This window comes from Trachemys scripta, chromosome 4 (genome assembly GCF_013100865.1).
Source record: "Trachemys scripta elegans isolate TJP31775 chromosome 4, CAS_Tse_1.0, whole genome shotgun sequence".
Lineage (NCBI taxonomy): Eukaryota > Metazoa > Chordata > Testudines > Emydidae > Trachemys > Trachemys scripta.
In genome coordinates, this window is record NC_048301.1 from 64,444,705 (window position 1) to 64,461,912 (window position 17,208).

The 17,208-nt window shown below is 45.5% G+C and overlaps 1 protein-coding gene across 9 annotated transcripts in view; it reads left to right on the forward strand.

Annotated features, from left to right (window-relative positions):
* The window catches only part of DPF3 (double PHD fingers 3), a 197,312-nt gene that overhangs the window by 72,462 nt on the left and 107,642 nt on the right, over positions 1 to 17,208 (forward strand). For 8 of the 9 annotated variants that reach the window (XR_004645559.1, XR_004645558.1, XM_034769266.1 and 5 more), the window contains exon 2: positions 15,559 to 15,719. Coding sequence is in view for 7 of the 9 variants with exons in the window: in XM_034769266.1 (XP_034625157.1) it covers positions 15,559 to 15,719 (161 nt within the window). In the remaining 2 variants the exon portion in view is untranslated. Of the gene's footprint in view, positions 1 to 10,963; positions 11,203 to 15,558; positions 15,720 to 17,208 lie in introns of those variants that run through there. The other variant, XM_034769271.1, reaches the window with a different exon arrangement.

The following is a 17,208-nucleotide window of genomic DNA, read 5'->3' on the forward strand; positions in this document are numbered from 1 at the left end:
TGGAGGTCAAAAGGTTCTTTCCTGTCTGGAGATTCCTGACAGCCTTATATAAATACAGTGGACAATATTCATCCCTCGGGAACTCCAGTAAAGTCAGTGGAGTTACACCATGGAGGAATCCACACCAATGTATTTACTGTTGTTCTCCTTCTGTTACCTACTCTCCCCTTCCATTGGTCCTGATTCTTCACTGCCTTGTACCAGGTATGCTCACATACAGCTTTGCAAAGGGGGAAAAACACTGCCAAATTAGAGTGGTTGCATTTTATCTGGACATTGCTCTCACTTTGTGTTGTAGGTGGCTACATAAGACACATGGCAGTGGAGAATCATGCCTATTGTCTTCAGCCATTTGGGGTTGAGGTCTTGATCTCCAATAGCTTGAGCATGGGAAGCATGGGCCCGATTCTCCCTTGCCTTTCACCATGTCGTCACTGACGCCAGTGCAAAGAGAATGGAAAACATTCCCACACTGATTTGGTAGTTCTTAAAACCCACTTTGCCCTGGTGTAAATACAGTAAGATGCAGGGCAATGGAGAATTTGGCCCTGGTCTTTATATCTGTGTGCAAAACATTATATGCACCTATATAAATCATTATGAAGAACAATCCTACAGGAGAAGGCCAGGAAAGCAAGCTCAGAGAAGCTCTCCTTGCAGAATTCCCCTCAAATTGTTCAATCTGAGGGGAGAGGGTCAGGGTTTTGTCCTCTGTGGAACTGCCAGTAATTTGGGTCCCAAACCTCAAGACCTTGAGGCAAAGGATAATCTGCAGTATTGCCAACCCCAAGCATTCATGAATGAGAGCCCCCAAAATCAGGAGATTGGCTTACGAATAATGACGTTTTGAAAAACATAAACATTTTGCCTTCTGGTTCCTGAGCCTTTAGGGGGCACCTGCTTCATGTTGTCTAGCTTTTCTCTGCCACTGTGAGGGCTAGAAACTTACTTCATAGTTAATGAAGCCTGAGATTCACATGCAGGCTCTTTATTCCAGCAATTGGGCTTTAAGGAAAGTACCAAATGTTGTGAGAATAGTAATAAAATTGCAAGATTTGGCAAAGCCAGACCTGTACCTTTGCCCCATCTCCAAGATTCCCTTCCCTACCAATGAGCAGTTTCCTCCTCTATTGGAGCTGTGCTCCAAGGGCTTCCATCACCCCTTGCTACTCAGCTCCCTCACACCCCCTCAACAGGAGTGGTTTGTTCCTCAGTGCAGAGGGGGCCATGGGAAACTTAACAGAACATGAAGCTGCATTTACCTTTTTTGCTTGGGTTGACGGGCGGAAGGGGGGATGATGCATGCACTTCCCTTCCTGCATCCTCCTTATGTGCCTTGTACAAATGCTTAGACCTAGAGTGGCTCCTTCATAGGGTCTGGGGCAAAGGGGGAAGGGGCTGCAGAGGTGACTGACTGCCCACTCCATGGTCAGGAGGGCTCTGTGCTCAGAGGATTCCTTCTACTCATCAATCCTGGGAGAACTATAACCTCCCTCTTCCCACCAATTTTTGTGACCTTTATCAGGCCCCTTTCCTCCCCCCGCCCAATCCTACCGGTGACGGGACTGTTCCCTTCCCCCATGTCCCTTCCCTCAGAGCTGTTTTCCTTCTGCTGCTGAATGTCAAGTGCTTTGAGCCTGCAGTCCTGATGGGTGTGGGGGGGGGGGGGGGGGAGGGGAGGCGAGGACTTGGATCTACCCCCTGAGACAGAGTGGAGCCAGGACAGACGGGTTATTTTAAATTGTGTGGTGACAAGCTTTTCCCCCCCTCTTTTTGTTCCCGGAGGATGGCTGGGGAAGTTGGTTGTTGTGCCAAATGCTTGGAATGTGGTTTTTCTCCTCTTCCTCCTCCTTTTTCAAAAGAGAGAACTTTGTGCTTTGAAATATGTTAATTCTGATCATAAATCCAGACTGTGGCAAAGCACCCATGGGATTGCGCACCTACTGGAATGTAATGCGGGAAGAGCCACTCTCTTCTCCCTGCCCTCCCAGCTGAATTTCTTGTGGCACAGTCCTGTTCCAATGGAAGTGTGAGGCTATCAAGGAGTGCGTGTGTGCAGGGGAGCTGGAACAATTGTATAGTGGGGGTACTGCTGATGGAAACCATGTATTTGGTGTTTGTTATTACTACTTCAAGCCAGGGGGTGCAGCAGCATCCCTCGTTCCAGCACCACTGAGTGTTTGTGTGGGGTTCAAATGTTGTTACATGACTGAAAATAACAAGTGCTCTTTCCCCAAACTGATACAACCAAGCCCTGGCCTAGCACATGCACAGAGGGCAAAGGTTGGCCCAGTGTCAGGTCAGTACAGTAAGAATTTTTAGCGGCAAGGCAAGCAAGTGTTGCTAAAGGATAAAGAAGAGAGAGAGACCTGTGCCCCTGGGAGCCCCTCAGTGCCAACTGGCAGAGGGCACACCATACCACAACTCACATCTGGCCTGACACACTCATAGCCCCAACACACTGTTGTCATAATGTCTATCTAAAAGGTGCTGTGTAAAGTATCCTATGCTAACTGGTCACACGCTAGTCCCGGAAATCATTTGTCATGTATGTACGGGTGTGTACAAAGAGTATAAACGCATGCTGGAAATATGTTCTTACAATGTGTTTTGGCAGGCAATAGCGCATAAAGCCCAGCCTGCCCTAGACAAAGGAATATGAATTTATTTGTCTGACCAGCTAGATGGCAGAGGACAATGAAAAGTACATTTAAATGTAAAACCATCAAACTAGCAAGTAGGGGAGATGACTGCTTAACAGTCTCGATGGGGAATGGCATCTTCATCCCCACGAAGTGTTCCTGGCTCTGAAATAGAGAAGTGAATTTTGGAGTAATATAAGGGGGGACAAAGAGACATTTGAGTCATCCATCATCTAGGGGGCAAAGGGGAGCAACACTTTTTGAGTTAATGAAAGGTGGATCCTCTTAGCTTTGGAGGCAAGAAACCATGGAAACATGGGCGGCAGGTATCATAGACACGGGAAGGAGTTGCCTGCCCAAACAGCCTGACGTCCCCCCGCCCATGCTCCATCCCCAGACTCTATCCTGCCTGCTGTTTCCTGCCCGTCCTCCCGGTGCTGGGGCCATGCCACTTGTCCAGTGGTGGGGCTGGGGCTGCTATGCCTGTCCAGTGCGGGGGCTGGGGCCACTCTGGCCGCACCACCTGCCTGGGGCTGGAGGCGCTCCGGCCTAGCTGCCTGCCCACCCGCCCAACGCTTGGGCTGGCAGCTCAGCCAGGGAGGGGAGGTGCCTTTAGGGGTGAGGGGTCCGGCTGGCTGGGGTTTGGGCATGGCCCAGGGAGGCTGGGGCAGGCCGGCTGGGAGCCGGGCGCGCCGGGGGCGAGGGTGGGGCTGGGGACGCTAGCCTGGGGCAGAAGCCTGTAGCCACAGTGGGAGGAGGACTGGGGGTGTTGGGCAGAGGCCAGCGGCCACAGTAGGGGCTGGGCTCCGGTGGGCGTGGAAGGGGCGGGGCCTCAGCTGGAAGGGGTGGGGCTGGGGCTAGACTCCCCAAGCCAGCGGTTCACCACTGCCCATGGCTGGAAACTGACTATAGGTGAGAAACCTGCTTAGACAAAGATTGTAACTTGCTGAAATTAAATTTTAGTCACTAGGAGGCATGTTTTGTTTCATTTTATTTGTAACCATACTTGTCATTCTTACCTTTTATCACTTAAACCTGTGTTCTTTGTTAATAAATTTATTCTTGTCTTATTACAAAACCATCTCTGTGCTGTGTATTAAAGTGGAGAGTGAGTCCTCAGCTAACCAATTAGGCTGATGTGCGTACTGTCTCTTTGGAGGCAGTGACTTAACTTCGGTGAGTGCCCAGTGAGACAGCCTAGATGCTGCAGAGAGTTATTTCTGTGGAACTTTGCAATTGGGATTCACTGGTTGTTACCTGCAAGGCCAGGTTTGCACTGGCAGAGTCCCGGGGAGTTGCTTGCACAGCAGACAAGCTGATGTGTCAGGGAGCAGATGCATAGCTTAGCAGCAGCCAAGCTCTTACTTGCTGAGGCTGAGAGGAGTAACCCTTAGGTATCTGTCAGTGGTGGCTATGGTCCACTCAGGATGCCTACACTGTGTTCGAGGTTTGATCCCTTGTATCAGTTTGGCCTTACTGTGCATTTGTGAACTGGTGGCAGGCTGCTATGTAGCGCAACACCTTGTCTCTTCTTTCTCCCTAGCTTTTTTGATAAGTTGTGTTTTATGATTTCTGATAATCTGACGCAATATCTCATCGCGCCCGTAGTAGGCAGCAGGGCAGACTCAGAAGAAAACATGTCCCCCATCCCCAGAATGGTGGTGGGAAGCAGCTGGCACAAGCCAAGAAGAATACACATGCACACAGCGCGCTCATCCCTAGAGAGTGGGAAGCAAAGGGGCATGGCATGAGTGGGAGTGGGAGCACGAGCGTAGTTACTGTGGCCTCGGAGGGATGAGTATTTGCTAGATTGTTTAGGGCTGCCCCAGAACAAGCTCTGACTGTAAGAGCTTCAGAAAAGCGCCTACCTGATACTACTGCTCCAGTGACTGATGGTGAATTAGAATCTGGGAGGACAGAGAGGGAAATTGATTACATGATTGGGAGAGAGACAGAGAAAGATGGGGGATGGTAAGAGAGAAGCAGAGAGCCTGGGTAGAGGGTCCAACAAGGGTTAATAAAACACACATTGACTGGTTCAGAGAACAATAGCAGTAAAATAATAAAACTTGCCCTCAGATTAAAATGGCTCTTTTGATTGTGCAATACCCTGTTCATCCTTCAGCTCTGAGTAATATAACACCGCTTCAGGAGGTATTTTAACCCTCTGGCAACACTTTACTGCTTGTGCCCTCAAACTCCTCAATATTTGTGTAGCACTAAAACTCTTCTTTTTATCAACTTCACCAACCCTTGCTGAGCCAGCACTGCAAGTCTGGGAAGAGCCGTCTACTTCTGCCTTGAGAGATGAGCTGAAAGGTTAGAGGGGGTGGAAGGCAATAGCATGAGCAATGCAGGTCAGGTTACTAGCGAATTCCTCTTGCAAGATAAGTGGAAGGCCTCTGAAAGGTAATTATTGGAAAGCATAAATTCCTGAGATAACCTGTCCGGGAAGAAATACTGAGAGGAGCAGAGGCCATGTGTTAAAGGCTAGCCATCACTTTAGGGGTAGGGGTTATCCTTTCTCTCCTATTTTTCTGTAACCTCTCCTTGCTTTGACAGGTGAGCCCCTTGGTTCTTTTCCCTCAGCTAGATGTTGCTCCATTCCTGGCCCAGATTATGGAACATTCAGATCCATGTCTCCATGCCATTACCAATGGAACTGATAGAAGGGAAGATTCAGAACCCAGGTCAGCTGGGCACCAGTTTGGGCTTTATCTTTGATTATCACTCTCCAAGCTATGTTAGTGAGGTCAGCATGAGTGGCAAGCTGGTCTGCTGCTCCCTTATTCTGTCAACTGATTTTGGTGTAAAAGAACCTGAACTACATTTCAGTGACCATGAACAGTGGGTTTTGGAATATAACAAAGAAAATCCTGAACTGGTTTTCTGTTGTGGAATGTGCCCCTGTAAATTTCTTGGAAGGAGAGGAATCTGAACTGAGGAGGAAGCACAAGACTGGAAGTCAAGAGAAATGGGTTCTGATCAGGGCCAGCTCCAGGCACCAGCTCAGCAAGCAGCTCCGTTGGGGCAGCCAACGGAGAGAGGCGGCACGTCCGGCTCTTTGGCGGCAATTCGGCGGCGGGTCCCTCACTCCCTCTCGGAGCGAAGGACCAGCTGCCGAATTGCCGCGGAAGACTGAAGTGGCGGCGGTAGAGCTGCCTCCGAAGTGCCACAGATCGCGATCGCGGCTTTTTTTTTTTTTTCCTGCTTGGGGCGACAAAAACCCTGGAGCTGGCCTGGTTCTGATCCTAGCTCAGCAACTTATTTCTTGTATGGTCTTGGGCAAATCATTCGGTATCGCTATGCCTCAGTGTCCTCAACTGTAAAATCTACATAAATTGAATTTTTGTGGACTTTAATTAGTGTAAGGGTTCTCAGTGTGGTGTATGTGTGTATTGCTTCTTCACTTGTGCCAGCCAGCTCCCATTGAATGCATTACATATATCTAGCGACATAAGTAAACAGGTGCTTTTAGTGTGCTTAGAGAACCTCAGAATTTAATGATTGTATATGTGTAAAAGACACATGTGCCCACCTGGAATGTGCTCTGGGTTCAAATCCAGCGTGCACCCCAGGAGCAGAAGATCCTATACTAGAATTCTGAATTCTCCAGAGTGCACTTTTAATACACCTCATTTCTCTTCCTGTAGGGAACAGTCCTGTACCAGCATGAGGTGACCCAGTATGTCTCTTCCATCTCTAATATCTATGATTTTCTTTGATGGAACAGAGTAGAATGCTGTGGTAGGGGAATACACAGACTCTGCTGGACTTCCGTGGTAGATAAAATCACTGTTGGTGGAGAGAGGGAAATTTGATTCCAAATCCCCCTCACAATGTTCTTCTGCCTTATTTCACTGTTAGGTTTAGTACAAGTCAAATGCATCTCTGTTGTAATTCACTCAAGTCTTTTGAGTTACATCAGTAACAGAGTTGTCCCTTTGTGATAAAAAGATTTAATAAATAAAAGAGGCAAAACCTTTATTATTGAAGCTAAGTATGATTTTGAGAGAGTAGAAAATTTAATTATCAACCACAAGTATTTGTTGTTGTGGTAATAATAGCTGAATGGAATAGGTTTTGTTGTTTCCTTATGTATGTTTATTGTATTAATTATGCTGTACCATGGCAATGAAACTGCAAATTATATCTATTCAGAATTAGTGGACTGTTTTTAAAATATTTTTTGTTTGTGGTTGAATGTTTTGCCTTTTCCAAGGCTAACCTCAGATGCAAAGTAAATTCTAATTATTAAGTTTCTGTGGATTTATTCTGTATCTATATAATATATTATTTGATTGCAAGGATCACATTGTGTTGCTGGTGTTTTCATTGCAAAGTAGTTAGTGGGGAGGCAGAATGGCTCGGGTTACAAACCACTAGTTGCTCCCACACTTGGTGTTGGTTGTACGGTATTGGCCTGACACTCCATTGCCTTGCTTCTTGTGCGATCACTTTCACCTGCGCAAAATGGGTATAAAACTGTACTGTATAAGAATTGTTTCAAAATGACTACAAAAGGGGAAACACAGTGGAAAATCAGGTCCTTTGACCCTATTCATTCAAAGTCTTGTGCTGGGGGAAGCACCTGAAATTTTAGCATAATTACAATTTTGTATGATGGGGAAGCCCAACAGAAAAATCTGCACTGCTTTGCAATCAGCAGAGTTATTTACACCTGTGCAAAGTTCTACCATTCTGACTGAGTGGCATTTTACAACCATGTAAATAACTTTCATAGAGTTTAAAACCAAGTGTCTAGGCTGATCTCCTCTATATCACAGGCCAATAATTTTCACTCACAGTGAATCACAGCTTGTATCTTCGAAAAGGGCTTACAATCATCACTAAAGTAATTCACACCACCGAGGCAGGCCAGTAGTATTGCCCCCGCATTGCAGATAGGGGAACTGAGACAAAGAGAGATTAACTGCCATGCCCAAGCCTCTGAGGGAGTCTGTGTCAAAGCCAGAATTAGAACTCAAGTCTGCTGCCTTCCGGACAGGTCAGATCAGCAGACCACACTTCTTACTGGTCCAAATTGCTACCATTCTGGCTGTCCAGATGGAAAAGACAAGCCCAGTATGGGAATTCTAGACTGTGAGAGTTGGATGGAAAGACTTTGCTTTTTACTGAAGTTGGCCCTAGATTTGTGATCAGATTAAGTTCATCAGAGCTAAGGAGATTTCTTATGCTCCCAAACCCCTGCTGCTTGAAATGTTAAGTCCCCCTTTCTAAAAAAAAATCTCTTGGATGCCAGTCACTGATCATCCTTTTTTGGTGCTTAAGGTTTCACTAGTTCACATCTTTAGCAATTTAAGAGAGAGCACAGGACCTTCTGAGGAGATTAGCATCAATCTGAATTCTGGTTGCTGTCTTCATCTACAAAAGGGGTCTAGGTTATTATCTTGTCCACCTGTTGTTAGTTTAATTGGATGATACAGCACCTCTTTAAAACAGGATCTGTGGCCTGAGAGAGAGTAGATACTCCGAGATACTTTCAAGGAACCTGCCTCTGTGCTTAACCTAATTGATCACTATGCTGAGTCTAATAGAGCTGTACAGGTACCCTGTTTTGTGGTGTGGAGACTACCACCTATCCTGACTCCCAGTGGGAATGGATGGAGGGAGGAAGGGGCAATGTGAATAAATTACTGCTGTTCAAAGCCCAGTGTCCCTGAAAATTGCAGAGAAATTCACCTTCTGAACTAACTCACCTGACCCCTGAAAGTCATTACCTCACATGTAGGAAACAGCAGTGTCTAGCTAACGAACTTGAATGTTAATGCTTTGGTGCTGAATAAGGTACTGTGTTCATCCCAGAAGCATGAGCTTGCATCATAGCCTGATGTTCCTTTTTTTTTTTTTTGAATGGAGATGCTGCTGGGACACACATGCCTTCCTGACAGGAGTGGTGGGACTAAACAAATCTGCTTCACATACTGCATTTCTTGCTATGCCTCCATTTGTAACTATCCTTCTGCAGCCAGTTTATTTACATGAGACAGCTGAAATTTCAAACTGGATTAAAATATAACCTGTGAATGTAAAAATAAATAAATAACTAAAAATTCAGAACAATGACACTAGTGTGCTTAATCTGTGGGGCCAGATTCTCTGGTAGGATCCAGCCCTCTAGCACCACTCAGGCAGCACTGAAGGGCTGGATTCTCTCCATTAATGGCCAGCAGAGTTCCCCTTCACAAGGAGAGATGTCCCCTGGCAAAAACATATAGAGGGGATGCTGGGGATGGTGCACGTTACACTGATCTTCCACTGGCATAAGGTTCCTTAGGTTCTTATGCCAATGGTGTAAATTATAGTAGCTCCCTGGCTGCTCTAATACATGGGCTGGGCTGGCACTGAATCAGTAACCTGTAATCAACTTTCTGCTGCCTTCCTTCCTCCCAATCTCCTTTGCCAGGCACAATGTACAGAACCTGGCACAATGGGGCCCTGACCCTGATGAGACCTTCAGGCATTTCTACAACACACATTTATTATTTTTCCTACATCTCTATACTGCTTTGCAATCTGATATATAGACTAAAATATACATGTGCTATCCACTGAAACAGTATGTAGGGAACGTCTTTTTTTCTTTTTCTTTTCCTGTCTGTTTTCCTACCAGACCCTACAGCATCCAAACAGCAGGTTGCAAATGTCTTCAGAAATCATGGCTGGATTAAAAATAGAGATCTGACTCCGATGCTGTGGAAAGTTGCATAAGATTGCCCTTCTCCCACCGAGCAAAACAAAGCCAATCAGCGGTTATAGAAGTGGGATGGATGTTTGATGGACTCTGAGCCTCAGAAAGCAGGAGAGGCTGGGAGGCGTATGTGTGAGGCAGCATGAAAGAAGCCAGGTTCATATTTAAAAACCAAAAGAACCTATTTTGCAAACAGACCAGGTCATTCCATGGCCTTTCTGGAAATGTCTGCCTTGCCTTCACTCATATTCAAACCCTTGTACATCATTTGAGGATCTTGTGTGGTGCCCTCACCTCTGTGCCATAGCATCTCCCAAAGAACCTGACAGAAAAAAATCTTAATAGTGTACATAAGGGTATCAGACTATAATTAAACAAAGACTGAGTGCTCCTCTGGGCTGTTCTCAATGGATTTTATAATCCATATGCAATACCTAAATACGATGATGACAGGCCCTTTAGAAATGCTGATAGGTTGGTCAGATAGATTAGACAAAAAACAAACAAACTGTCTTTGTTGATTCTGGACCAAGTGTGATAGATACCCCAAAATCCCACAGCAGAATCTGAGGGTAAACTGCCACGTTGTGTACTAGCTTTTTTCCCTTTGTGATCTTACCTAGGCCTGGGTAGAGTGTGTCACAATAGTCCAGCTGGAGGTGATGAACATAAATGACTGTGATCAGACCATCTTTTGGGAGGAATAGAATGGAGTCTTCTTGCTAGTTGGAGATGGGGAAAGGCACTTTTGGTGACTGCTTCTATTTGATTGTCCATATCAGTGATGGTGCAAGTCCTTGGAGTCCTAATGGACTATCTTAACTCCTCAGTTCCTCAGAACATTTCTTGCTTCCAGACAGCTTCACTTCATTCTTGCCTGGATTCCAGTTGGGCCAGCTTCTTTTTCCTCCTTTGCACCCTCCTTCCCACACTGAGATATCTGTGAGCCTGCTCCCTGGGTTAATTGAGAAGGGTACATGCGGCAGTGTGTCAATGTATTGTTGACATTATAGCCCATGTCATCTCACAATATCCCGTAAGGTTCTGCCTAGATGTTGTTAAATAGAAGTGGTGACAGGACTGAGCTCTGAGGCACTCTGCACGTCAGAGCTCTTGGAGGAGGAGCAGCTGTCCATCATGGGTCTTTGGGGATCTGTTGGAAAGGAATGAGTGTAGCCAGCATAGCACAATTCTCTCATGACATGCCAAGACAAGTAGTTGAGTCAGCAGTACCTCATGATCAGCAGTGTCAAAGGCAGCTGATAGATTGAGTAGTATCAGCTTGATTGAATCACCTCAGTCCAACTCCATGAGGAGCCCCAAAACCCCATTGCTGCTTCATTACCAGACTCTGCTATGAAGTCAGGCTGGGAGAGTCCACATTTTCTGCTGAGGTTGTGTTGCTGGAGTTGATTTATCATTATTTTCTTGAATCTTGCCAAGGTTTGAAATGGGATGGTAGTTAGTCAGGTCACTAGCGTCAAGTATTGGTTTCTTGAGCAGTTTCAGGTTTACGTATTTTCTAATTGCACTCCTCATCCCGTGCAATGACACTTGGTCTTAAAATAAGAGTAGAGCCAAAAAGTATAGAAAATAAAATCTCAGTGGGCATGCTGTTGCTCTTGGGAAGGATAGTGAATTCTCTGCACTTCAGCACAGCTAGGGACACTAGCAAACCTCCAGAGAGAAAAGGCTGCTTGTTTCTCTCTCCTTTTATTTTCATCTTAACACCTCCATTGTTTGTAATGAGCACTGCCATAGAGGGAAACGATACTACAGAAGAGAAGGATCTGACCTCTGTGGGCCTGAATCCAATCCAAGTTTGAAGGTGGAGGTACCCAGGGTCTGGTAAGCATCTAGAAGCTGTATTTTAATGGCATAAAATTTCTGGGGGTGATAAGTGAGTGTGATCTCTTCTGGGGTTGGCTGGCTATTTGTTTTTAATGAGTATTTCATCCCTTGGTTTCTAATCTGAGATGTGACAGGTGCTAAAGAATGCTCTAAATTATGCTTAGCTTTGAGCTTCTCTAGCAGCTAGAGATCGGTAGCATGTGCTCACCCTCTGGCAATGTACCCTGTACCAGGGCAGGATGGAAGGGAGTGGTACAGAGCTGCTGCATGGGCTCTATGCCGGCCTGGGCTTTCCTGTATTCAAGAGGAATCCTGAAGGATGTGAAGGGATATAAAGCAGCTAAGGTGTAACATAGGATCACTGTCTTTAATAGTGACCTAGGGCCCAATCTAACTCTTGTATTAAAGTAGTGCTAGGTACTGTACAGACAAATAGTATGTGACTATCTCTGCCTTGAAGGGTTTACAGTCTAAATAGACAAGACAAAGGTTGCAAGAAGGGAAGGATTATTATCCATTGACTTTGCTCGGGGTTAGATCAGGCTGTTACTGATGAGTAGAAAATCTTAATTTCTCAACATTTAAAAGGACATAGACTTAACAGAAATCATGGGACCTGATTCGTCACCCTGTTACCTGGGTGTTATGCCAGCAGGGCTGGCTCTGGCTTTTTTGCCGCCCAAGGCAAAATAGCCTCCCGCCGCCTCCCCTCCCTCCCCCCAGTGCGGCAGGGGAGGGCGCCGAGCCAGGCCACGGGCCGCTCTCCCCAACCGGCTGGAGCGCTGGGGGGAGGGCGGCGAGCCTGCTGCGGCTCCGCTCTCCCCGGCGGCCAGAGCGCCGGGGGGAGGGCGGCGAGCTGGCTGGGGCTCCACTCTCCCTGGAGGGCGGCGAGCCCAGCCGGGGCTCCGTTCTCCCCGGCAGCTGGATCGCCGCACCGCCCCCCTCCAGGTGCCGCCCCAAGCACAAGCTTGGTGGGCTGGTGCCTGGAGCCAGCCCTGTATGCCAGTGACATTCCCCTGAAGTCAGGGTAATTGTATTAGCATATCATCAGTGTTTAGAGAGATGATAAGCAGGTCTTACATATTTTATAAATGGTTTTCCTAACCTGTGTTGCTAATTACACTAAATGAATGAACCTGAAAGAATTTTTAAAATGTAATTTACTTTTCACTATTAATGTGATTTGTTTACTTTTTACTCTTCGTTGAACTTGGTCAGTAAAAATAGATTGGGCCATTAAGTTTTGCTTAAGTCACTTCAGTTCCCTGTTTCCCTTCCCACCCTTTATCTGTCCTATCTATTTAGACTGTAAGTTCTTTGGGGCAGGCTGTCTTTCTCTTATGTGTATGTACAATGCCCAGCACAATAGGCTCTTGACCTCCTTTGACGCCTTTAATACTAATAATATTACTCGTATTGTGATTCCAGGGAAGTTCATGTTAAAACAAACAAAATAACAAAGTTTTCCATTAAGATGTAACTGATGTAATAAAATGTTGCTTTGCTTTTTAATGTCAATTATTCTCCATGGTTTCAGCCTTCAGAACCAGAGCTTGGCCCAACCCTCAGACCACCACTGTAGATCTCCCACTTCTCCAAAGTTTGAGTTTTTTGGATTTGGGGTTTTTAGATTCTGCTCATCATAAAAGAGTCAACTGTGAAGTTTGAATCTGGATCCAAACTTCCCTAAAGTTCAGAGGTGATTGGGTCCAAACCAGAACCTTGCATCCACATCTCAATTAACTAACTAACATTTTTTATAGAAGAGGAAAAGCTCTAATTTAAAAATAATTACAGTTGGTATGAAATATCTAGTCTCCAGCCAAACATAACTCTCAATGGAGTTACATGGAGGATGAATTTGATCTACTAGACTGTCAGCTTCTACTGATCATCAAACACATTTAAGTTTTGGAAAACCTTTCTTCCCCTTGTAGGAAAACCTAAATTTTAGGCTTAAACCATACTTGACAGTGTCACTTTAAGCCAAATATTTAACAGTCAAAGATTTACAGTTATTTTCAGTTTACAGCACGATGGAAACTGAATTAGTCTCCAGCTATGACTCCTATCCTGGTTGCTGTAGTTTATTCTGTTGAGTTTTTGTTAATACAGTATGCCGGTCATGCTCATATTTCGTTGGGGGTGGTGTGTGTGTGATTCTTAGTACACAAAGAACCTGGGCAGTGGGTGACAGTTTGTTTTCATCCAGTTTCTACTCTTTGTTCTATAAAGACCTCAGTATGTCTGGACATCCCTGGTTTAACATAGGAAGGAATTTGACTTTGCATGGCTGATACTCAAAGTGTTTGTGAGAACTGTTAATCTTTGATCAATCTGAGTTTCCTTGTTACTGACTTTGATTACACAAGTATATGTGAAAGCCAGTTTTAATGATAGCTTTTAATAAGTTTTCATTTCTACTCAGTCAATCTCATACAGTATGTGCAGCTTTTTTTCCCTCCCTGGAAGCAGGGGCCTGGTATTGTCTCCCTGGGATCTGAGTGCAGAGAAGATCCTGCTGTATGCAGAACTCTATCTGCATGGACTGTACATCCACATTACTGTCCTCTCCCATCCTCTTCAGCATTGCATGCAAGGAGCCAGGCCTATATTGGTTATGGGGCCAGTGGACAGAGGGGGAAGATGGGGCTGAGAGGGGCTAGATACACCATGCGTGTTGTCTGCTGCAAGAAACAATTGGACAGTCCTCTGAAAAGCTGTTGCAGCTTGAGGCTATATCAGCTGTTATGTGTAGCCCCTATATCTGACACCTTTTTATTGGCTGCTTTTCCCTCCCTCCTCCACTTTTGCTCCCTTGGCATGCAATTTTCTCTCTTGTTGCAGACTAATGAATGCCAAATTCAGTGCAAGTTATACTACTTTACCACTTATACCTATTTTCTGATCAACTTGTGCCCATTGCTGAATTTCACCCAATAGGATGAGGGCCAGCTCCAGGGGTATGCAGTGGCAGCTTTGTGACACTCCAGCTCGATGGCCAATCTGTGTCATCAAAGTGGCACAACATACTGGAGAATTTGGCCCCACATTGTTGAAAGTATGCCTTTCTCACTATTAAAGAAGCTAACTAGGAAATTTCGGGCTCTCTCTGGTGTGCAGTTTGTGTTTGTTTTTGTTTTTTTATCATTCTCTATAGAAGCCGAACGGTTCACGAAGTTTGGAACAAATGGCTATTTATCAAATAAATGATATGATAATGAGAAGTCTCTCTAAATATCATCCCACCTTTGTAAACTCAAGAACAAAAGATTTGTCATGCTGGTAAATCTAGTATCCTACTTCCTGGTCAATGCCCTAAGCCAGCTGTGGAAAGCTGTAAAGGGGCAAGGGTTAGATTTCTTTCCTGTCCCTTGCAGTGGTCACCTTGTGCCACGTTGCACATACTGGTATGTTTCATTTCTGTAGTGCCAGTCATCTAAAGGATCACAAGCACTTTACAAACTATGGGCTAACATGTTATATATCAAGCCAAACCCTTAACGTGCAGCTGTGCTTAGCTCGCCACTCTCCCTGATTATTCTACCTAGGAGCACAGATAAGTCCCTATTGCTAGCTCAGGGGACACATACCCATAAGCAGGAGAGCCTGCATCTCACCTGCAGGACCAGCCTTGGAGCAGCGGTGTGTGTCTGCAGGTTTTGAAGTGGAGTTCTTTTAAACTGGCCCTCTTTAAAGCAGCTTTTCAGTTGTTCAAACATACTGCGGAAGTTGCCCTCCGATACGGAACAAAACTATGGGCTCATTTTGTGAGCTGGATTCGAACCGGCACACTAGAAGTGAAAATCTTTGCCTCCCATTGCCAAGAGCCGTCTGTTTCCCTGACTGACGATTGCTTTATCCTTAAACGTATGTCTACATTGCAGCTGGGAGTGAGCATCTCAGCCTGGGTAGACAGGCCTGCACTAACAGGGCTCAAGTTATCATGCTAATAATAGCAGTGTGGATGTTGCTGCACTGGTGCTAGCCACCTGATCAGGTGAGTCTGAGCTTGGGTGGCTAGCCTGAGCCTCTGCCAGTGCAGCAACATCCACGCTGCTATTTTTAGCATGATAGCTTGAGCCCTGTTAGCACAGGTCTGTCTACCTGGGCTGGGACACTTGCTCCCAGCTGCAGTATAGACATACCCTCAGTGTCTAATCTTCTTATGACTCTTACTACTCTGCCCGTGACACCCTGTGGCGGTAAGCGCCTCAGGTTAATGCGTACAATGTGTCTGGTGAAAGTATTTCCGCTCGTCCATTTTTAATTAACCCCACGTCCCCTTCTTTCCATTACTTGTTCAGGGAGACCAAAGCAATCTCTTACTCTCTGCTCTTTTCCTCCTGGCAGACTTGGAGACCAGTTCTACAAAGAAGCCATCGAGCACTGCCGCAGCTACAACTCTCGGCTGTGCGCCGAGCGCAGCGTCCGCCTCCCCTTCCTGGATTCACAGACTGGGGTAGCTCAGAACAACTGCTACATCTGGATGGAGAAGAGGCATCGGGGACCAGGTAGGCAGCTATGTGTGTATGGAGGGCAGGCCGCTGAGCCCTCATGGGGTTTAATTACTAAAAACTCAAACCTGTTAAGCGCCACACACATAGGAGAAGTTGCCTAAACCGCCAGGCCTGGAGGGGATTCCTTTTGCTAACTGCAGAGAGCAGATCCTACTTATTATTTCTATTGCTTGACATAGTTTCTAATGCTGCATCATCACAGCTCCTTTATTGCTATTGATCTTAGTTGCATAATAGAGGACCTCTACCCAAGAGAGCTTTGGAAATATTTTAAAGGAGGGAAGACTCTCTCACTAACCTTATTTCTCAATAGGAAACATAAATTTAGGGAGAGTCTTATCTTCTGAAATTCACTTGTGATTAGAGCAGGGGACCAGGAGTCAAGAGATCTAGATTCTGTTCCCAGCTCTGCCTTAGACAGATCACTTGGTCTTCACTTCTGTGTCTCAGTTTTCCATCTGTGAAAGGAGGATAAATGTTTTCGTAAATATGTTACAAAGGCAATATGGGAATGATCCAGAGTCCACTGAAAAAGACCTCCATTGACTTCAATGGGCTTTCGATCAGGTTCTAATTCATTAATGTTCGTAGAACAGATTGAGATCCTTGCATGGAAGTTAAAGTATTATTGTTGGGTCAACCCTAAGCACCCTACTGTAACAAAACTCCCACTGAAGCCATTGAGAATGTAGCCAGATGCATTATTTGTTGAGAAAATGGAATTTTTGACACTTTGATCTATGCCAAGTTGACAAAGACCCAAAATAAGAGGGGAACACCCAAAATTTACAGTGAAGGGTTGATTATCCAAGTGCCTTGGTGGGAAGTGTACACACTTATAAATAATTGGGGTTCTGGAAAACTGACGTTCTCAGTTCAATAGACATTGGATGATATAGCTCTGTTTTGGATATTTGATGGTTGGGTAATGAAGGTTGCACCCTCTCCTTAACTAGTATGTGATTCATTTTAGAGCCAAAATAGCATTTTGTATAATTTGTGATTTATGGGTTTCCTTTTTGCGTAAATCATTTACAGTAAGCAAAAATGAAATCATACCAAGATGGCGGCGGCAGTGGTGGCGGTGGTGGTGGTGGTGGCCTGGGGCAGAAGAGGTAGATGTGGGTCTCTCACGAGGAATGTGATTTCTAATAAGGGACCGCATCTATGTGCGCAGTACTAGCACCATGTCCTGCTTATTTACTCTTGTGAGTAGTCCCGTGGAAGTCAACGGGCCTACTTGTAGAAGTAAGATGAGTGGGCTTTGGTTCTTGGGGTTTGCAGCTGTGGAGGGAGCAGACTGGTTATGTTCAGATCAAACTCCGTAGTGATGCTTTTGCAAATGAGAATAGTGGCAGGAAGCAGGTTGTGTTCCCTCATTTTAGCCCCACTTTTTTGCATGTGTTTCAGCAAATCTATCGAGGTGCTTAAATGGCTATAGAATCTGAATGTCTCAAGTGTTTAAGAAGAGAAATAACGATCT